We start from the raw sequence: 22859 nt of genomic DNA on the forward strand, positions 1-22859 counted from the left end.
TCAGCAGTCTCCCTCTGTCAGGGACACAGTGCTTCTTCCCCAGTGGCTGTCCTGGCTGTCAGGGTCCTAGTGACACTCCCCTCAGGCAGGGGGACAGCTAGCTCCTGCCTCTTCACCCGTCAGCCCTGAACTGAGCCAGGCTCTCTGCTCTTCTTCTCCCTCCAAGCCTGTCATTGGCTGCAGGTATAGGGAGACAGGGCTAACTGAGCTATAGGTTCTGTATTATTTTTTCCATGCTAGTGTGAAGTTTCTAAGCTTCATCACAGTCTGATTGTACTGAGATACTCCAGGCAGATGATGGACATACAACATAGGTTTTTGGTGGTGATTCCTACGATTATACACAATTTGAAATGTAGGGGAAAATGCGTAGCATAAGTGACCATATCTGACTACCTGAGCTATTACAAAGGCTAGATTGCGGTTCTCAACCAATGAATTTTGGGCATTTTTTGAGTTGCCATTTGGTTCCTTAGGGAGGATACAAACAAGTTAGTCATATTTTTAAGTTTTGTAATTTAAAAGGCATGTATAATCAGGAAAGAGAAGTATGTAATCAATGAACTGAGCTTTTTGTGTTCCATGAAGAAAATGGTATGGGCCAAAAACCTCCAGGCTGGTGAAGCAGGAAGTGGGATGGGTTATTTTTGCAGAGTGGTAAGAGGGAAAAAACAACGTAAGGAAGACAATACAGCCTAGAGAGTAACTACTGTGGGCTAATTTAAAATATCTCATCTCCTCTGTGCTGTCCCTGGGGCAGGGAAGGGCCATGTAAAGTTGGGGAGAGAAACCACAGAGGAGGCAGAGTAACAAAAGTAAAATGAAAGAAAAGCAAGGGAAATTCCTAGTACGTAGTATGTGACTTTGTTGTCTGCGACACTCTCCCTACCTGTGGGGGGAAAGCCACACTCTACATGGCCTCTCCTTTTAGCATAATTTATCACACCAGTGGGTCATGCAGTAATTATATATGTGATAGAGGGGTTGCAGGATTGAAAAGTTTGGGAACTACTGGACTAGATTTATGAAAGCTGTCTATATCCACAGAAATACTTGGCTGAACTAGCACACAGCAGCATGAAAGCCATCAATATGAGATACTGAATTAGTGTAGCATTGCCTTTTCAGCATCCGTTCAAGAGCATATGGTCTGGTGCAGACAGCATACAGTGCTACAGTGAAATTAAAGTGAGTCAGATGTATGCTTTTTATTTTTATTTTTTTCATTTTAAAATGCCATTCAGTCATCTAGTTTAAAATTGAATATCTTTAAAGAAAATCGCTAAAAAAGGATTTAAGAAAAGCAACTTAATTTCTGGCACCAGCAAAAAAGCCTGTTAGCTCAATTCTTCAAAAACCCAAATGTAATCCAGTTAAGAGACTAGAAGGCATTTTCCACATCTGCTTTATCACTATTGCCTTCAGTTAGAATGTTAGGCTCCATGCAGTCATTGCAACAGGGACTATATACTTACTGGACTCAAGTTGATAATGAAAAACTATTCAACCACTGGAGAAATAAGTGACTAACAGTAGAATACACTGTTAGAAATAACCGGCACTACTGCATGTTCTCTTGTTTTCCTTCTCCATCCATTGCAACATAGGCCATTCCCTGGATCTATTTTGAGCATCCTTGGTTCCTTGATAAAGGTCAGTTCCAAAATTTATCATTAAGACAAAGTCCCAATATAGATAGATCTCGATTTCTTATAAATGGTTGTTATTTACTTGTTATGTATAGACCAGTCCTGTATCGTGTTTAGTGCCCTTTATTTTCACTGAAGTCACTGGGACTGGAGAATGCTCAGTGCCTTCCAGAACGTGGTCCTAGATGAGATGAGATCATGGTCCATTTACTCTATTTGGTGCCATATGCCAAGGAAAACATCTTACTCTGATGGCAGTAACTGTGACTGGGAACCCATGCTCCTGCTAAGTACAGTATTTAGATTCAGAAAATCTTAGAAGATAAATAAAGATGAAACATGACCTATGATGGCAGCAACAACATAAGAACAGGATTTTTTTTGTTTATCTTACACATTACCATTTATACAATAGCTGCAATTATGGAGGCAGCTGAAACTGGACAGGGCCTGGTACGAATCATAAATGAGCATGGTTGAAAGTTGGATGTAGTATATTGGTAATTAAAATCCTGATTCAGTAATATTCTTGCTGAAATCAGTGAGGTACATGGGTCAGTGCCATATTGAATCAAGGCCCAACTATATTGATATGTACCTTTCTTTGGCTATACAGCTATCTTCCATTTCTTCTTCAGTTTGTGTAGCTTGTGTTCCTTTACATTTAAAGCTTAAATGTAGGTTATAGTGTTTAAAGTGAGGTTGGTGATGTTTGAACATGTCTTGTAAATGTAGTAAGTTCTTTCATCTGTTCATAAAATGTGACATGATTTAAGGTCAATGAGGCACTGAATAACAAGTGTACGTGGTAGCTAAATAGCAAGACTCACAATTTGTCTCAGTTAATAGCCCTGTAATCTGCCACAGTTACTTTCTTACTTCATTCTTTGTTTTCATGGTGAAACATGGGTTTTTCAGAGTATAATCATTAATGTTTAAACACATGATGGTATAATGGAACATAAAATGGCACACTGGATGCTGTAATTCAATTAGAAAATAAAAATAAAATTATTTGAATGCTTCTGCACTGGAACTGAGTGTATTTATCTGCATTCAAGTGATTGCCATGAACTTGGCAATTGGTAATTTCAAAGAAATTAAAAAAAAAAGTTTAGATCAGACACATTTTTAACTTTAAAGATAGAAAGGAATTCTATTTTTTTAAGAAATTCGTAGACAGAGGGCTTGTCTACATTACCGGTTGGATCAACAGGCAGCGATCGATCCAGTGGAGGTAGATTTATCGTGTGTAGTCTAGATGAAATAAATTGACTGCCGAGCGCTCTCCCATCGACTCTGGTACTCCACCAGGATGAGAGGCACAGGCAGAGTCGATGGGAGAGCGTCAGCCATCGACTTACCACAGTAAAGAGACCGTGGTAAGTAGATCTAAGTATGTCGACTTCAGCTACGTGATTGACGTAGCTGAAGTTGCGTAACCTAGATCCATCCCTCCCTCTAGTGTAGACCACGCCTAAGTAATCAAAATGGACTAATAGAGCAGTTGCAATTTACCCATAAGGAGGTCCAATGTGCTGTGGTTGATAGCAAGGGAAATACATATTCAATTCAAATGTGAGATGTAGGTTGTATTTCTCATCATGATTTCTTCCAGCTCCCTATTTGATTGCTTCAAGCTCCTCTGTGACCTCTGACAAGTCACATCACTTTCCTGGGCACAATGATATTTATCCACATTAAGATCTGTTAAATCTTTTGCAGTTTGGTTCAGTTAGAGAGGTGTCTTTTTTATCATCACCTTACACTGTATTTGTTGTTCTTTTATAGTAGCTTACCATTTTTGCTTACAGCTGTATCTGATTTTGGCAGACAAGTAGGGAACTTTACCCCAGCTCCTCATGAGGAATGGAAGCTGGAGTGCATAGCAACTCAACTTTATCCTCTTAAAAAACATCTTAAGGAATCTTTCAGTGATGTCAATGGAAAATCTTTGAGCTGACTTCCCACAGTTGACTCTTGTATTCTGAAATTACATGATGGCTTTTTCACTAAAAGTCTCCCACAATTTACCAGTGACAAACCCAGCAATATTTCAGTCTGTCTCAGAAGGCTAAACAGTATACCTAACCTCTTTGGCAGCCCTCTCGTGTCAGATAAAATGGAGGAAGAGAGGTACCTCAGCAGCAAAGCTCTGGGAAAAGACCAGATGTTTTTCCCTACTGAAACATCTATCTGAGGACAGTGCAGAAACTAAAGTCACTGCCTTCTTTTTCCAAAAAACTTTCAAAGGACTAACATCCTATATTGGAAACATCAAAAATCAAATATCAGTCCCTCGGAGAAGGCAGACTAGGGATGTGCAGCTAATTATCTGATCAGTCTGGGATGGCTGATCAGCTGAGGGATATAAGAACACTGGAAGGAAGTCTGGGAGAGAGGATCTGGACTAGCTGAGCTGAATGTGTTCCCCTCAGGGCTGTGGTAAAGGGCTAATGGTAGAGGAGCACTGTAAATAATTTTCTGCATGAGCTTGTGTTGGTGAAGGGAATGTAAATCACATGAAGTTGCCCATTACTGGACAGAGTCTGAGATGTTTCTAGGGCATCAAAGGACAGGGATGGAGCACACCCTCTTTCAGGTCCCTATTTCACTCATTGTTTGTGATCTGAGCCAGATTGGCAACATAGCTCTGAACTAAACTAGCCCTTCACATCCTGGTTCCAAATCAAACACATTGTATGGACTGGATTCTTAGCGAGTGTAAATCACAATAGCATTTACTTTTGTCAGTTTACACCGAGTAAGTATCTGACCCACAATAGGAGGCTCTTCTTATCCTTCTGTAACTTTTGTCAGATCTTTGTTTGGAAGATGAGTGCGGTGTCTACTTCTCTAAGTTTTGCCAGTAGCAGCTCACACGTTGTAAGTGATGTTATTCAGTCAGTGTTGTAAAACATTAGGAGCTTGAGGAATCTCCTGATATTCCATTGTTCAAAGATGTTACAATACTGCCAAGTTTTGCAGCTTTACTCTGATAAATTTTTACAGCTGTTCTGCAAGATGTAGCAAAAATATGCTTATCTAGGAATGTCAGCACTATCTTTGGTACGTGGCTTAAATTTGAATTAAAATACTGTGTGTGCAGACCAATTGGACTTTGTGTGAGAATTTATTGCCTACTTCCCTAGAAAAGTGATCTACTAGGTAATTTGGTTTCAGCAATGAAGAATTATTTAGGGATGAACCAATAGGTCATAATAACATTAGGTGTGTTACCTGTAGTGTCCTGATCGCTTTCTAGTATGAATTATTTCCATTCTGACTGTTTCAATTCACTCTGCATTTTCATCTGGACACATCTACCCTAAACTATAGAGTGATGTTGTTTTGTGCCTTTAAACAGTTGTTGCTTTCTTCTATAGATGGCTGCTTTTCAGTTGTTGAAATGATACTTTCACGGTGTGTGTATAACATAAAAATATGTGAAGTGCTTTGGATCCTTTGGTAGTACTAGTTATTATAAAAGCCAGACAGCTTAAGAAATAGTTTTTTAAAGGAAAAAAAAGAGAAGAGAAAGTGCAGGATGATTTGAAAATCATTGACTCAATGTTCTTGTTATGTACTGTCTCTTTCTTCAGGTGCTCCCCCTGGAAAATAGAATGAAAGAAACCCAACGTTTCACACAGGCATTGAACATTGGCATGGGAATTGTTATGACCTTGTATGTCACCCTAGCCACTCTAGGATACCTGCACTTTGGGGATGAAATCAAAGGCAGCATCACTTTAAACCTGCCACAAGAAGTATGGTAGGTGGACATATGATTTAAAATTCTTACTCTAAAGGAGTTTCAAAGATTAAATGTAGTCTGTGGTGGGGGGTGGAGGAAGGATTGCATTCCATATACAAGAACTTTGTGGTATTTTATATCAGAATCTAAAATAGGTGACACTGAAAGATGAATATAGTAGGGGAAAGAGAATAGGATGATTGAAAAGTCTGAGTTTTGACTGCATAGCATCATTTTTAAGATGTTTGTTTATGCAAAAGTTGAGATATTTTACAGAGCTACACTTCCAAAACCAGATGATCTGCAAAACTGCAAGCCTGCTCTAGCTTCTCTAGCAACCCTTATTGATGTGAGTCAATAGGCGTCTGCATATGCAGAGTTACCAATCCTGGAAAATTAAATTACGTGTACCTGTACATCTTTAGCGCATGCAAATGAAGTTTTTTTTGTAGAGGTACCTGTTCCACCCTTCTTTTGGAATGAGAGATGCATTATGTACCAAGAATCATTACTATTTGTTCAAATGTATCCTTGTCAGCATTTAATATTTAAGCACTGGATATGTGGACTACCTATTTAAGTATTTAAAAATTCAGTTGCCTCTTTTTCACATATGGATCCTCACTTTTTAGAAAGACACCTAGGTTTCCATTTACGGATGAACAGCTTATCCAGAAATTACTTGGCTATGTCAAGTTACACCTCACATTACAGTAATAAAGTTTCACATTAATTGTCTTACATCATGAGAATAGTTTAAGCACTGTAATTACATTATTTGGCACCATTCTGATATGCTCTGTATTCCTGTTTATACTTCTATGTCTCTGACAGCATTACTGTTTTCCAGTTTTTTTCCTTATCATTGAGTTACTGTGACCTAGATTAATTTTCCTCAGATATGTTAGCTTGCACTTTTCCAAGCTGAATTTTCATATGGTTTATGTGTACATTTAAACAGTATCCTAGTAAGGAATGCCAGAATTCTGTGTGTAGAAATTCTGCAAACTCTGAGAATATAGAATCTCCCTCTAAATTTGTGATGTATCTAGCATATCTGCAGAACATAAGCTGTACTGAGTTTTCGGCCATTCTGTTGCAAAGATACGATCTGCATACACAGTAATTACTAATTGTTTTTATTTGTGTTACCGTAGTTCCTAGGAGCCCATTGTGATAGGTGCTGTATAAATACAGAACAAGAAGATGGTTCCTGCCCCAAAGAGCTTACAATCTTAGTGTAAGACAAGAGGTAACAGGTGGATACAGAGATGGGAGAATACAAGGAAACAATGAGACATTGGTCGGCATGATAGGCAATGATCTCAGCATGCCAGCAGCTTAACTGCTCTCAAGTTTTTTTTGTAGGTAATGGGAAAAGGGTTTTGAAGGATGATAAATTAGTTAATTAGTTTTTGGAAGTTTGTGAGGAGCAGCATGGGAGCAAGTTCCATTGGTGTTCTTATCACTGTACAATTATAGAAATGTCACACATCCTGCTCAAATGGACACACCAAAAAAGCTGGCGTAAAAAATTGTCAGTCTGAAATCTGAAGTAATGAAATGTTAAACAATAAAAAAAAATAAAAAACAAAAAATAGTATTGTCTACTAGTTCAGTGCGTTTTTTGAAGACTTGATGAAAGCAGTCAGTTTTGTGAGGGATATGACTGTTTATTGACTGGAACAATAACACGAAGAGAAGTTTGGCGGTCTCATTCATTTCAAAGTCACATCAACTCCTGAAGCCCAACTGAATGGCAGAGAAATTTAAGCACCTTTTTTTATATAAATCCATGAAATGTGGCATTCCCAGTGGATCTCATAAAAATTGTGCTTGGATATCCATTTGTAAACAAAACATAGTGTCCTTTATATACAAAGGGATGGACTATAAGAGAATTGGATAGATGCATAGAAAGATTGTTCATCTACCTTTGAGTAAATTATTATGGTCAAAGACAGATGGAAATGATGATGTAGTGTTGGAATTTGAGGAGGAGATTGTGATAAAGAAATTTGCAGCTAAAAAAGGTTGTTAATTGAAAGGGAGCATATGAATCATTTAATCAATATCATATGGGTGCTCCTAGTAGTTTTGAACCATAATACGTAAATGGGTATACACTCGTTGAAACAAAAAAGGAGTAGATAAGAGCCAAAAGGAATTACTATACCTTTCTACTTAGCCTATTGTAAACTCTTGGAATTCCCTGGACATCAGAAGAAAATGTTGAGGCTAATAGTTTAGCATAACTTGTAAACGGAAGAGACATCTGAGCATGAACAACAATAACACAGTATGTTGGCTAAAATGAAAAGAATATGTTCCTTATGCTCCAGAACATAATCACATAGCTTCCAAAGCTGGAATTAAAGGCCCTCACCACCTTTTACTTTGGAGAGCATTGCTTTCCAGTGAAGCATAAGATACTGCCACATTGGGGATGGATAGCCAATGAAATTATTTATTTAATCCAAGCTCATCCTTTTAATTTAGCTTCTATAGGCTCTGTGCTTACTCGCGACACTCTTTACTTACTCCCACCTTAAATAAATTTGTAAGCAAGCTATTTCTCCTTCAGCATGGCAAAGAAGAAAGATACTGTTCAACACTGGTTCTCCACTTGTGAGGTAACTCCCTTCTCTTCATGTGTCATTATATAATGCCTGCATTTATAATTTTTACTTCATGCATCTGAAGAAGTGGGTTTTTTACCCTCAGAAGCTTATGCCCAAATAAATCTGTTAGTCTTTAAGGTGCCACCGGACTCCATACTGTTTGGAGTTATTCTTATCTTCAGATACTTGGGAGATACTCTGTGATGGAGCTTATATGAGTATTTAAAGATCCTAGATAGTGTAGGTAACATAGTCCATATTTGGATGTAGACCTGAGTACCTTTAGTTGGTCAAATGTTCTAGTTAATGTTAGCTCAAGTTAGCATTGCTAAGAAACGTTTGAAAGAGCTGTTAGGTGTGTAGGCAAAAGGTTAATAGGATAAAGTCCTCACATATCCTAGACTGCGACCTCACCTTTTAAACTACTTTCCAACTATTTTAATTCACACATTGTCATGAGAATGTGTGGAAATGAGCAAATGTTTAACACTGACTAGCCAGTAATTATATTTAAACAACCAAGACACACATGTCTGGGGTCTAAGTGAAAGCTTGCATACTAGCTCTTTATCACATGACACTTTCTTGCATCCTGTTTTCAGGAGACATTTCTTTGTGGTTAGCAATTAATGAAATTATTACATGTGCACACTATACTGGACTCTTCATTGCGATTCCGAGACCAAAGTGCCAGGCCATTGGACTATAATGAGCTATAGCCAACATGCTCGAACCCCTAATTGAACAAGAGTGTTCCCTGGGGCAAGGTAGAAGACTCATTTAATCCCATAAAATGCCAATCAAGATCGTCCACCTCCGACATGCAAAAGCACAGATTACATCTAATCATTAATGAAGTTACAGGTACACATCAGTGTATTCCAAGCTAAGATCGGTCACTTAAATTAGAGACCCAAAGAAGAAGAGAAGGGTTTGAAAATCCTTCTGTTCAGCAATTTGAGGATGCTCAAATTCCTCCAACATCCCCTTTGTCTGTGTGTTATTAACTGTTCCCCAAAGGAGACACTAAACTCCTAACACTGTGAATAAAACTTTGAGTTAAACCAGTATTGTTCCCAAGCTTCTATAAGTGTAGGATTTTAGAAAATCTGTGTCTTTGCCATGATGTGATGGCATGTATAAATCCCACACTGATGGGGAAAGGAGAAAGTCTGGGCTGAGAGAGCCCTCTCTAGCCACCCCTGCTGGGTATGCTCACCATGGAGGCTGAGCTCAAAAGGGAGCAGCTTAGCTCAGTCAAGGTAGGTGGAGCAGGGGAGCAGTTGTGTGTTGCAGGCTCCTGCTGAGGAACTGCTGACACTCTGTCCCTCCTCCCCTTCTTCCCCCACCCCAGACACACAAAAGTTCTGCTAAAAGGATCACTGGACCATTGATTGAACGACCCTAAAGAGGCCATGGATACAGAAAAGCTGTTAAAATGGACGCTGGCAAACCAGCAACAGCAGGCGGCCCAGCAACAGCAGCAGCAAGGGCAGATACTGCAACAGACTGTGGCCCAGGAGCAACAGCAAGTGTCCCAACAGCTAATTCAGGGGCTGGTGACCCAGCACAAGGCACAAGAAGAATGCCTGATGCAGGGGATGGTGATGCTGTTAAAGCCCTTGGGGGCATCCAATGTCATAGTGCCCAGACCCATAGGAGAAGCCATTCCCACAGGGCTGCTTACCTGGCTTATGAAAATGGGCATGGAGATGACCCTGAAACATTTCTGATCATGTTCAAATGCATAGGGATGGATTTAGAGGAACCCTTGGAGAAGAGTGCATCAGGATTCCATTATATACTGATGATGGTAAACTATGCCACACAATACCCTGAAGCCATTCTGCTACGCATGCCTATCATAGCAAACGAGCTCATGAAAGTCTTCATAAGAATCAGGATACCAAAGGAAATACTAATGGACAGAGGATCTAACTTCATGTTGATGGAGGAGCTTTGTAAACTGCTAAGAATCAAAGCCTTTCAAACTTCTGTGTACCACTCACAGATTGCCTCAAAAAAGAGTTGCAGGTGACTCCTGGGTAGTAGTATGTGGTGTGTTCCTGTAGACAAGACAAACAAGAAATGGACTTAAAATAGTCTTGTTAGCTTTTAAGGCATGCTTAAGTCTCTCTACAAAGGGTTCTGCTAGTCTCTTCGTAGCAGGATGGTATGGAACAGAACGTGTGTTGAATTACATATGAAGCTAGGAACCGCTGAAATTCTTCTGAATAGAACTGAGGTTCATTATCACTCATCAATTGTAATGGTACATTAAATTGGCTAAACAAGGTATGAAGAAGATCAATGCCCTTAGTAGCTGTAACAGCAGTCATTCTGAAAAATTCTGGCTTTTTCAAATGGGTGTCAACAATGATCAAAAATATATAACCTAGTGGTCTGGCAAAATCATAGGAATACATATTCAACGAGTCTGGGACCATTACCAAAGGTGTAGATGAGCTGAGCCAGGATCATGCTGAATTTGCTGACTTGTAGTACAGCATTTCACTTTCCTTTCAACTTCTTTGTTGATGCCTGCCTATGACTCTGGGTTCTGACCTTTATGTGTACAATGCCAAAATGACCCTCACGAAGAGCTTCAAAAACATGAATTGAATTTATTTCAGAATGATCACTCACATTCCCCATAAGATGCAACCTTGATTCACAGATGATTCATGTTGACATGATATGAATTGTGTAAATTGAGGATTCTTATCATTCAACGCTGTACCCTGTAGTATCATTCTCTTCATCATCCACAGACCAAGAATGTGCTGGCTTCCCTTGACTTTTTAGGGGAAAGATCTTTGCCTCAGAAGGTTTCTCACCTATATTCAGTTCCAGAGACTTTAAACCCCCTCCCATCCTTCCCCCGCATCTATTGGTTCAAGGACCCATCTTTATCAGCTTGCTGGAGGTTTGTTCCCTTGTCTGCCTACTGATGGATGTCAAATATGGCTTCTGTCCTTGCTTATATCTTCCAGAGTTTAATGAAGTTGTTTCAAGAGGCAGGATGATCTCATGCTGTCCTTAACTCCCCACCCCCCGTGTAAGTGGGACTTCCATTGTTTTGATTCTGTCATGCTTTTTTAAAAAAAGTGGAAGTCTGATCCTAGTGAGGTAAATAGAAAGGAGCATAAAGCTGCCACATTAAGTATAAAAATGTAGTAATAAAAGGCAAAAAGGAGTTTGAAGAACAGCTAGCCAAAAAACTCCAAAGGTAATAACAAAATGTTTAAATACATCAAAAGCAGGACGCCTGCTAAACAACCAGTGGGGACCCTGGACGATTGAGATACAAAAGGAGCACTTAAAGATGATAAAGTCATTGCAGAGAAACTAAATGAATTCTTTGCTTCAGTCTTCACAGCTGAGCATGTTAGGGAGATTCTCAAACCTGATCCGGCTATTTTAGGTGACAAATCTGAGGAATTGTCACAGAATGAGTTGTCACTAGAGGAGGTTTTGGAATTAATTGATAAATTAAACAGTAACAAGTCACCAGGACCAGATGGCATTCACCCAAGAGTTCTGAAAGAACTCAAATGTGAAATTGTGGAACTAACAACTATGGTTTCTAAACTGTCCTTTAAATTGACTTCTGACTGGAAGATAGTTACTGTAACACCAATATTTAAAAAGGGCTCTAGAGGTGATCCCGGCAATTACAGAACGGTAAGTCTAATGTCAGTACTAGGCAAATTAGTTGAAACAATAGTAAAGAATAAAATTGTCAGACACATAGAAGAACATAAATTGTTGGGCAAAAGTCAACATGGTTTCTGTAGAGGGAAATCATGTCTTATTAATCTATTAGAGTTCTATGAAGGGGTCAACAATCATGTGGACAAGGGGGATCCAGTGGGACACAGTGCTTAGATTTCAGAAAGCCTTTGACAAAGGTCCCTCACCAAAGCTCTTACATAATTAGTTTGAGATAAGAGAAGATCCTTTCATGCATTGAGAACTGGTTAAAGACAGGGAAAAAGGTAGGAATACCATGGTAAATTTTCAGAATGGAGAGGTGGTACTGGTGTGTTCCCCAAGTCTCAGTCCTAGGACCCAATCCTATCAATCTATTTCATAATGATCTGGGAAAAGGGGTAAACAGTGAGGTGCAAAGTTTGCAGTGATACTAAACTGCTTCAAGAGAGTTAAGACCAAGCAGACTGATAACTTCACAAAAGATCTCACAAAACTAAGTGATTTGGGCAACAACACAAACTGGCAAATGAAATTAATGTAGACTAAATGAAAATTAATGCAACTTGGAGCGGGAAAAAATTACCCCAACTATACATACATATGATGGTGGGCTAATTTAGCTACAGAATGTCAGGAAAGCGATCTTGCATCACATGGATAGCTCTCTCTGAAGACGTCACGGCAGTGTGTCAGCGGTGGTCAAAAAGCAAAAGGATGTTAGGATAATTAAAAAAGGTGATAGAAAATAAGACAGAGAATATCATATTGCCCCTTATATGAATCGTGGTATGCCCGCATCTCGAATATGCTACAGATGTGTCTCCTCATCCAAAATAGTTATACTGCATTAGAAAAGGTTTCAGAGACAGCCAACTAAATGATTAGGGTTTGAACGTCCCGTATGAGGAGAGATTAAAGACACTAGGAACTTTTCAGCTGGGAAAAGAGGACTAGGGGACGATATGATAGAGGTATATAAAATCATGGAGTGGTGTGGAGAAATGAATAAAGAAAAGTCTTTGGGTGGCCCCTAGTTCGGTATATTATGGCGAACAGAAATAAAATTAAATGGGCAGCAGGTTTAAAACAAATAAAAGGAAGTTCTTCTTCACACAGCACACAGTCAACCTGAGGAACTCCTTACCGGAGGAGGTTGTGAAGGCTAGGACTATAACAGGGTTTAAAAGAGAACTAGATAAATTCATGATGGTTAAGACCATTAATGGCTATTAGCCAGGATGGGTAAGGAATGGTGTCCCTAGCTTCTGTTTCTCAGAGGATGGCGATGGATGGCAGGTGAGAAATCACTTGCTCATTACCTATTAGGTTCACTCCCTCTGGGACACTTGGTATTGGTCACTGTTGGTAGACAGGATACTGTGCTGGATGGACCTTTGGTCTGACCCGGTATGGCCATTCTTATGTTCTTATGATTAATTTACAGAGGAGACAGGTAAAGAGCTGTTCCCACTCCTGTCTGGGTGGCAGCTGTTCCTTCCTTTGGCCACACACTTTAAAACATAATATCAATGAGTATTTATAATTCCTCCTATAATGTTACTATATACCTTTCACCGTAATATTAATCACCTGTGTGTCATTAGCTTTTAGAAAAGGCCTCACTCCGCACACTGTTATAATACAGTAATATTGTATACAATCAGTTGATTTTTTTGCTTATCACTTGAAGATGGGGGAGCTGAACCTCATAGACCAGTAAACCTTTGAAATGGATTCTTCTGAAAAGTAACCCCCCAGTTTCTCTCTCCTGGTGGGTGTAGATACCATGCTATCTTGTAGTGTGAGGAATTGCCTCCCCCCACAGTTCCTAATCCATGAACTATTGGAACTCATTTACAAAACTTTTCTTAAACATTACATGCATATATTGTCTCATACTACAGAATTAGAATTTATTTCATCATGGAACAGGGATTATATCTTTGAGATATAATGAATTTTAATTAAAACTGTAATTAGATAGTGTAAGCGAGTGGTGCCGGGGCTTGACCCTCTCTGGGGAGGAGGGGAGCTACGTCGGCCCACTCTACTCCGGTTGGCCCAGGAAGCTAGCCCGGCAATCACTGCGGTATTTGTCCGCCCGGCGGGCGAGGGGCTCAGGCCCTCCGGCAGGGCTGAGCCGTAATGACCGTGGGGCGCCGGTTCCTGTGTCAGGATGGATAGCACACACAGAGTCAGTAAGCTCAGGCCTTGAGGCAGGACTGAGCAATAGTAACAGTTTTCAGGCCCAGCCCTTGTCAGGGCGGGGCAGCAAACGCTGAGTCAGTAAGCTCAGGCCTTGGACAGGACTGAGGAACAGTAACGGTTATTGGCCTCCTCAGGCTGGGGAGAGGGGGAGTCTGCCACCTGGAGTGGGGTGGCAGGGGGAATGCAGGCCCTCCCACTCCACTGTGTCCCAGCCTGGGGCTCTAACAGCGGCTGTCACTCTGCCGGTCAGTCAGTGGGGAGCCTGGCTGCAACACACTGACATAGGCTCTGGCAACTCCGCAGCCTGACTGGGGTCGGCTGCCCCTGGGCTGCTTCCGTACTCCTCCTCAGGACTTACCTGGGTCCTAACGTCGGCCTCTGCGGGGTCCAGGAGCGTAGGCTCATCATGACCGGGGCTGGGTGGTAGGTCCAGGAGTTCCTCAGGATACTTGGGCCACAGTAGCGCCGGCGGCTCCTCTGGGTAGTAGCAGGTGCGGGGAAGCTCCGGCGGCTCCTCTGGGTAGTAGCAGGCGCGGGGAAGCTCCGGCGGCTCCTCTGGGTAGTAGCAGGCGCGGGGAAGCTCAGGCGGCTCCCCCTGGTAGCGAGCGCAGGGAAGCTCAGGCCAGTCTGGGTGGCTCCCCTGGGTCGCCAGAGTCTCCCAGTTTCAAGCTCCTGGAAGGATGTCTGTTCTCTCCAGCCGCTGGGGCCTGACTGAGCTCTGAGGGCCGACTTTTATAGTTCCGGGTCGCCGCCTGACCCTTTGAGGGGCGGGCTCAGAGCTCCGTAACTCCGCCCACTCTGGCCTCTGCTGGGGCTCGACCCTCTCCAGGGAGGAGGGGAGCCACGTCGGCCCACTACAGATAGGTTTTTCGTTAAAAAGCATTTTATCCAAAAAAATCCAATTCAAATTAAAAAAGTTTTGATTAAAAAAAAAGTTTATTTTTATCCACCCTGCCAGTGACCCATTTAGTTCAGTGTCCAGTCTTCAACAGTGGCCAGTACTAGCTGCTTCAGAGGAAGAACTCCTGCAGTTGACATGCATACTGCAGCTTGAGCAGTAGGGCTTTAATATACATTGTTTATTAGTTAAAGGCTTTGAAGGGGAACAGCAGTGTTTAGTGGATAGAGCTCAGGGCTAGAAGTCACCAGACTTGATCTCTAGATGCAGCTGAGAGGCCAGCTCCCTGAAGATTCCTTTTTTCAAGATTCCCACCAATAAAATGGGGCTAATATTTACCAGAGTGTTGTGAGCTTGAATGTTTGTAAAGTTTGAGAGCTTCAAATGGGACGTGCTAAATATTATTTAATTGGTCTATATTGGTAATCTTAGATTATATCCACTTAAGAAGTCACTATTAATTTAAATTTACATACAGGAACAGCAATTTAAAAAGCTCTCTCTTAGGCTAGTGAGTCCTAGCTTAATGTATGTCAACATGCATTAGAGTCAGAGTTGAAAATTGTGTAAATATATACTTTCATTTTCACAGTGGCACCTTGCTGGTACTTGTTAGGGAATCTGCTTGTTTTTCAGTGCATGATACTTAATCTTGAGATAGTAAAAAAACATTAATAGGATGAAATATTAACTACACTTCTGGATCTGTTATAAGTTCTAACTTCTGTATGGATTACATTTTGAGAAACACACAACACCAGAAAACAGTTATCTTAGTTTTCAAGTTTTCGCTTTTCAGTGCTTCCTTTTTTGGAGAATATTGGAACGTTTGGAAAATATTTTGAAGTCAATGGGAGCTAAAGATCTGTAGCACCTTTGAAAATTAGGGCATCTGCTAGTTTAATTGCTGGAACAGAGCCGATGTGGAGACATTACACAATAATGAAGTGCTATTGTGTGAATCAAACAACTTTCAGAATGTTATATTTCTAAGTCATCCCATTTGTTACTTTTGCATTGCTACAACATTAACAGTGATTTGGCTTGGGAGTTCGTTGTTTGCTCTACCCCGTAAAATAATATATATTTTTAAAAAAATTATCCCCCCCTTCCATATGCACACCAAAGCCCCAACAAACAATACATGTAAGAACATGTTATTTTATCAATTTCTATTGCTCTCTTTATAGAGTTTATGAAAGGGAAAATACTGTTGGTTGACAGTATCTCAGGTTTGCATGTTGTTATTGAGAGAAGGAGTGGTCAGCTTTAGATGGTAGCTCTCGACTTCTTTTATTAAAGTCTAGACTGCTTTGTTTGTTGAGACAAATGCACCAAAAGTAGGTGTGTGTGCATGCGTGCGTGTGCGGAGAGCATAGCAAAATATAAGGAAGCGTGCAACCCCTGTTTTTGTTACTTGCAGTTGAGCATAGGAACAGCACAGGTATGGAAATGTATAGCCTCTCTTTAATTCAGCTTTTGAGATATCATTTCTACAATGGCTCATGGTCACAATAAAGAGTATATTTGTCCTAGATGGTCATGCTAGACTCTTCTTAGACTGAATGGGGGAAGGGGGAGAGAGAGAGAGAGAGAGAGAGTGTTGAGGGGTGGATGGATAAAGTGGCAGATTGACACCTTAGGTGTACATCTCCAGATTTGCTCAGGAAACAGTTCTGGAGGTGGTGATGCTGTCAGTTTCCCTTTCCTGATGGGGTGTTGCCAGAGCATCTTTTAGGATCAGAAGAAAGAGGGGCCGAATGGTGCAGTGGTATGTCTTCTAGTCATTGCACATCGTAATATTGATGACCATGATGGTGAATCTAGTTGATATAATGGTGGTGATGAGGCTGCCTGCCACACTCCTACCTCACTGCCATGCTGGATAAGCGTCCACGGGGGCTGGCAACCTTGTGTAACTAAAACTACCCAGTCAAAACAGGTTTCTGATCGCTCACACGTGGGCACTTCCTTTCATCTTTGGAAGGTTCTAGTCTGTTGCCATCCCAATTGTGTAAGTTTACCAGAAGTCTTCAAAACCCCCAATCTCAACAGTCCTTTCAGTTTAATAAAAACAAAAATGAATCGCGTTACATTTGGTCTATGCTTCTTTCAACAAGAATTTTACCCAGTGATAGAGGTTTTATTAACATGATCTTCCTCCTCCCTTTTGCCCAATTTGAATTTTGACCAAGAGTAGAGTGTAAAACAAAAGTGTCCAATGCCAGGTGACCATTTATTATTGTTTTTTTTTTAATTTTATTAGTGGTTGAAGGTGTTTTTTGGTTTTTGGTTTTTAAAAGTCTTATTCTAATTGAGGGATTAAAGTGATTTTATTTACAGGCAGTCTTATATGCAGAAAGGGTTTTCCTAGGAAATCTCAAAAGCCATATTCATTTGAATATTTACAGAAATTAGCAATACAGTTAACAATTTTCTATTTTCTGTTAAATGTAAACCAGAGAAACACATATTATAACAATATAGGGAAAACAGAAAAAGGGAAGGACAGGTAGTTAGGCCTTGTCATAGAGTGGGATGGTCCTTGAAGGGATCCCACTTGTCACTAACTAGCTGCGTCCCAGGTGATGGGTTTGTGGCTAGGGATCAAGTGATAGCCTGTAGATTACTTGATCCTTAATTAAAATGGAAGCAAAACCTGCAAGGAGCAGATAGGCTCCTGTAGGAGAACCTGGGTCAGAGGAAAAGACCTAGGTAAGGGCTGGGCTGCAGGACCTGGTTTATCTGTTTAATTTAGGTTGGACTGCTTTGGTTTTTAGAAAAAACCCCATACCTGAAGAAAGGGACTTGCATTCTGCTGCTTTGATGTCCTGGCTGGTGAATTGGCCTATTGGTTTATAGACCCTGACTCAGCAAAGTTATTAAGCAAGTTCTAATTTTAACCATATGAACAGTCCTATTTACTGAAGTGCTTTGCTGGATCAGGACCTTAGAATTTAAGGGACTTTCCTTATTAAAATGTAACATTAACAACTCAGGTCAGATTTTGGGAGCTAAAACTTTGGGACTATCTAACATACTTACTAGAACTTGGCTTTATGAAGATGGAGCAGTTTGCAGCTTTTCTGCTGAGTTTAGCAGCAGTTATTTGTGTCCTCAATGTTGCTGATATGCAACAAAGGGTCTATTTTGCTGTATTTAATGAGTTTTCTTAATTTTATTTTTTTACATGTGGCCATGTTCAGATATATAGAATGTCTCAGTAATTTAATTTTTACACTCTCTGAGGTACAGTACCCAGTTTCCTCTTTTTTTTAGTTGGAGGCACAACCATTTAAGTTGCAGAGTGAAGGAGAGACTAAGCATATTGTTAGTTCTTCTAGCAGTGAAACTATCTGTAAAATATATTTTTAAGATATAGCCTGGGGTCACTTCTTTAACTGGTTGGAAAGTAATAGCATATTAACAGTAAAATTAGTTTAATATAAAAAATTTTCATGTAAGAAATTTGAATCTCAGGCAGTTAGAAAATTGCTTACTCACTGGAATGGAGAATTTTGCTTTGAAGTCACTTCATATTTAAAGCTTTGAAGTTTGATTATGAAGACTTTACTCTTTTTTTAGTTTATAGGTTTTTTTTTTAATAAAGATTTTGGTGGGGAGGAAGCAACATTGTGAAGTCCAAATATTGGGGCAAGGCGGTCAAGCTTTTAGGTCATATCACAAGTTAGAAGCAATACTGGGTTGGTAATAACCAGTGCTTAATTTGTAATGAAAGAGGTACTGGGGCTCAAGCAATTAGATGCCAGGGCTCAAGCAATTTTTTTACCTTCATAACTGATACAGCAAGCCCAGAGGTGCTAGACCCTCAGCATGTGGGCAATACCCCCAGCCAGACACCTGGGAAAGAATTCTCAATAGTAACTCAGAGCCCTCCCCATCAAGTATCCCATCACCAGCCTTTGCAGATATTTTCTGCTAGCAGTCACAAGTTGACTACATGGCACTGTAGGCTGAAGGCTCCATTGCCAAAGCAAACAGAGGGGGATAACTGACAACTCTGTCTCGTTTCATTAGACAAATTAAAAAGAGGCGATTGACGTTTAACCAAATAAGACACTCGAGGATAAGTATATAGGCCTGATATGCCCTTATAAAACTAATTTCCAAAACCAAACCTTACCCAGATGTGTCTCAGGTACTCTCCCCTCCTCCACCATCGGTCGAAGGCTTGCTGAAGTTCCAAAGAAAGCAGCAGTGACGGGGAGTTGCTAGATTAACATTATTAATCAAATTCAGAATTCTTCTGATACTATCAGATTGGTGCTGCCAGCAACAAACCCAGATTGGTCAGGGTGAACATATTTGAAAAAAGGACACTCAGTGTACTTTCTAGCATCTTAACATAAATTTTAGCATCCATATTAATTAAAGAAATAGGTCTGTGTGATGCACAAGTGGTAATATCTTTTCCTTCTTTAGAAATGACCACAATTTTTGCGTCTTTCCATGAATCTGAAATTTCATTCCCCTGCAATGTACCATTAAATAATGCAATTAAAACAGGGACCAACACTTGTCTTAGGGCTCTAGAATACTCCCTAGAAAACCTGTTGGTACGTGGACCTATATTGAATTTTAAATTCTTAATTATAACTTCAACTTCCTCTGCAACAATTTGCCTATCTAGATCTGCAACTTCATCCTCTGACTCCTGAGGTAGTTTCACATTTTTCAAATATCTATTTATACATTCAGAATTTGAATGTTCTGAAGTGTGCAAACGTAGCAAATGTTTCAGAGATCTGTTTGATGCCAGCTACTGAATCTCTTGTTTTATTTCTAATCAGAGGGATGGCTGATTTATCTTGTTTCTTTTTTAGCTGTCTGGCTAAAAGCCTATAAGGTTTATTGTTTTCTGTTTAATATATCAAAGTATTTACTCAGCCTTTCCTATTTGTAACATATTCATTTTTTTCTTATCTCATTTATTTTCTTATACTCTTTTAGATCCTGTATATTTATGTTTACCTTTCAAAACAGTGTCAGAGGGGTAGATGTGTTAGTCTGGATCTGTAAAAGTAGCAAAGAGTCCTCTGGCACCTTATAAACTGACATATATTGGAGCATGAGCTTTCGTGGGTGAATACCAACTTCGTCGGATGCAAGCGAAGTGGGTATTCACCCACGAAAGCTCATGCTCCAATATGTCTGTTAGTCTATAAGGTGCCATAGGACTCTTAGCTGCTTTCAAAACAGAAACTTCTCTAACCAAACTCTCTTCTTCAATAACTTATCTTTTTTCTGTTCCGATGCTTTAATTATAAGGATCCCCCTCATTATCACCTTTCCAGCATCCCAGGGAACGCTTTTCTTGATTCCTTCCTAACCATTTTCTTCTATATATTTCTGAAAATGTTCTTTCAGCTATTGAAGTCTAAGGAGGTCAAACAACAAAGCTCTATTCAACTGCCTGGCCCTTTGTTTTTCCACTGAGTCTCAATATTTTATATGCAGAGGCATGATCAGATCAAGCGATAACTTTCAGATTAGCTTTTTAAATCAAATTATCCACAGTCCTAGAAACAAAAATTATATAAACCTGGAATAAAATTAATGAGTAGCAGAATAATACGTATAATCCCTGACATCTGGATTAATCTCCTTCCAGAAATCCTCCAGATCGTCATTTTCTAAGTGATTCTACAAATTTTCACTTGCTCCTCCCAAAGACACTCTGTATAAATTCTTTCTGCCACAGGGGATTAAGCATCGTGTAAAAATCCCCCCACCCCCAGCCCCAAGATTAGTATCGTCTTCCCTAAAACTTTCTAAGGCTATGTCTGCACTACCACTTTTGTCTGTAAAATGTTTGTCAGTCGGTGTGTGAAAAAACACCCTCATGATTGACAAAAGTTTCATTGACAAATGCGCCAGCATGGACTGTGCTGTGTTGGTGGGAGATGGTCTCCTGCCAACATAGTTACTGCCGCTCATTGGGGGTGGTTTAATTATACCGGCAGGAGAGCTCTCTCCTGTTGGCATAAAACTACTACCCGGGAGACTTACAGCGGCAGTGGTACAAGTCTGTAGTGTAGACATAGCCACAATCTCTTTTAAAAAGCAACACAGAAACAAGCTTGACCTTGCTTGGCAGCATTGACATTGGCTAAGGTGAGAAGTTTACCTTTCAAGGCTCCCTTAATTAAAATATATAAATATATCTGCCCTCTGTATCTGTGAGTTGTGCTGAAACAATAAAAGCTGTTCACGATGATGCCTAAGTCTTTAAGTTGCTACAGTGAATTCTGAGCCCATGAGTAGTCCAAATTATTCCTTCCAATGTGCTTTGCTTTTGTCAACATTAAATTTTGACTGTCATCATTCTACTTGTTCAGCTAGCAAACAAAACCCAAAATCTTTCTAGTAATCTTCCAGAGTCTTCAAAATAAAATAAAATAAAATAAAAGGAATGATGGATGAGTCATCTGCTAGTTGTGAGATTAATACTAGGCCCAGTGTTGTTTGAAACACAGTTTAATAGGAGTGTCTCGTGGATTGCATCTAAACCCTCTAAACTGTGAATACATAACACCCCTGTGGCAAATGGAGCAATTGTTAGCATGGAAAAAAATATTAAGTATTTAGTACTTTAAGTTTCTCTGAATGTGATTTACTTCAGGAAATAAGAAGAGTTAATGCCATGTATCATCCAATTGTCTACAAATCTTCTATATATGGTTTGCAGACTGATCATGGTCCATACACCACAGATTAAGAAGTGTAGTATACTTAAGCTCATGGAAGATATGTTCATCAGTGGCTATTAGCCAAGATGGTCAGGGACACAACTCTATGCTCCAAGTGTCCCTAAACTTCCAGCTGCTAGAAGCTGGGCCTGGACAACAGGGGATGGATCACTTGAAATTATCCTCTTCTGTTCATTTTCTCTGAAGCACTGGCACTAGCTGCTGTTATAATACAGGGTACAGGGCTAAATGGAAACATTGGTCTGACTCAGTATTATCGTTATTATATTCTTAACTCCTTATGGCAAGCTGTCTGAGTCAGGGGCTATATCTGTGTCACATATTTGTTCATTGCCTAGTGCAATGGGTCTGGTGCTTCTAAGTGCTACTGCAATATAAATATTAATATAGTAGACCTAGCTGTACAAGTTAGAGTTAAAGGAAAGTCTAGCACATTTTGCACCAGATACATCAAGAAGGGAGGTTTAGAATAGTTGGTTAAAGTTCTGGCAAGTAAAACTTTTTAGTACTTTTGTCTTCAGGAGATGATAAAGACATAGCACACATTGCACAGGACGAAAGCATATCTAGCTAATTGTTTTAGTATTGTAATCTTAGAACAAATGTTTCCATTCTCCGAGAACAACACACAATTTGTCTGTGTTTATCACTGCAGAGTGATCGTTGCTAGTAAAGAAATAATCAAATATCAGTGTATTCAATTCACAATGTTTTATTTGAGTCCACTGAGGTGGATCGGACACACAACATACTAGATGTTGCTCCTCTGTTAAAATCTCTATTTGCTGATGTTCAAAAGTTGGTTTTCAAAATCTCATCTTGGTTAAACTCCATCCTCATCAACTCTAAGGTCTGACCACATGAGAATGAAATATACTGTCAGATTAAGAATTGCAATCTAGCCTTTTATTTACTATTCCTAAAACCATTATATGCTCATCCTTGCATTAACTGTCAGAGGCTATGGATAGGAATGATGAGGTGGCTGAGGTAATATCTTTTACTGAGCCAACTTCCGTTGGTGAAATGGACATGCTTTCAAGCTCCTTTTCTCAGATCTGTGGAACTCAAAAGCTTGTCTCTCTCACCAGCGGAAGTTGGTCCAATAAAAGATATTACTTCACCTACCTTGTCTCTCTCATATCCTGGGACCAACATGGTTACAACAGTACTGCAGACAATTTTGATAAGAATAACAGTTTCAGGGATTTTCTTTTCATCTTAATTCGCAGTGTATAAAAAAGGATGAGGTGAAACATATGAAAGGAGTCAAGTATCAGAGGG

At 39.9% G+C, this 22859-nt stretch overlaps 1 protein-coding gene and 1 non-coding gene across 4 annotated transcripts in view; one reads left to right on the forward strand and one right to left on the reverse strand.

The window, feature by feature from the left end:
- SLC36A4 (solute carrier family 36 member 4) overlaps positions 1 to 22859 on the forward strand; it is a 232961-nt gene that overhangs the window by 76095 nt on the left and 134007 nt on the right. For all 3 annotated transcript variants that reach the window (XM_032769238.2, XM_075061744.1, XM_075061743.1), the window contains one exon: positions 5252 to 5421. In XM_032769238.2, coding sequence (XP_032625129.1) covers positions 5252 to 5421 — 170 coding nt within the window. The remainder of the gene's footprint in view (positions 1 to 5251; positions 5422 to 22859) is intronic.
- Positions 1034 to 1174, reverse strand: LOC116818386 (small nucleolar RNA SNORA8). Its single transcript, XR_004372160.1, has one exon. It is a non-coding gene; the product is annotated as a small nucleolar RNA SNORA8 (small nucleolar RNA).

Source organism: Chelonoidis abingdonii, chromosome 1, assembly GCF_003597395.2.
Source record: "Chelonoidis abingdonii isolate Lonesome George chromosome 1, CheloAbing_2.0, whole genome shotgun sequence".
Lineage (NCBI taxonomy): Eukaryota > Metazoa > Chordata > Testudines > Testudinidae > Chelonoidis > Chelonoidis abingdonii.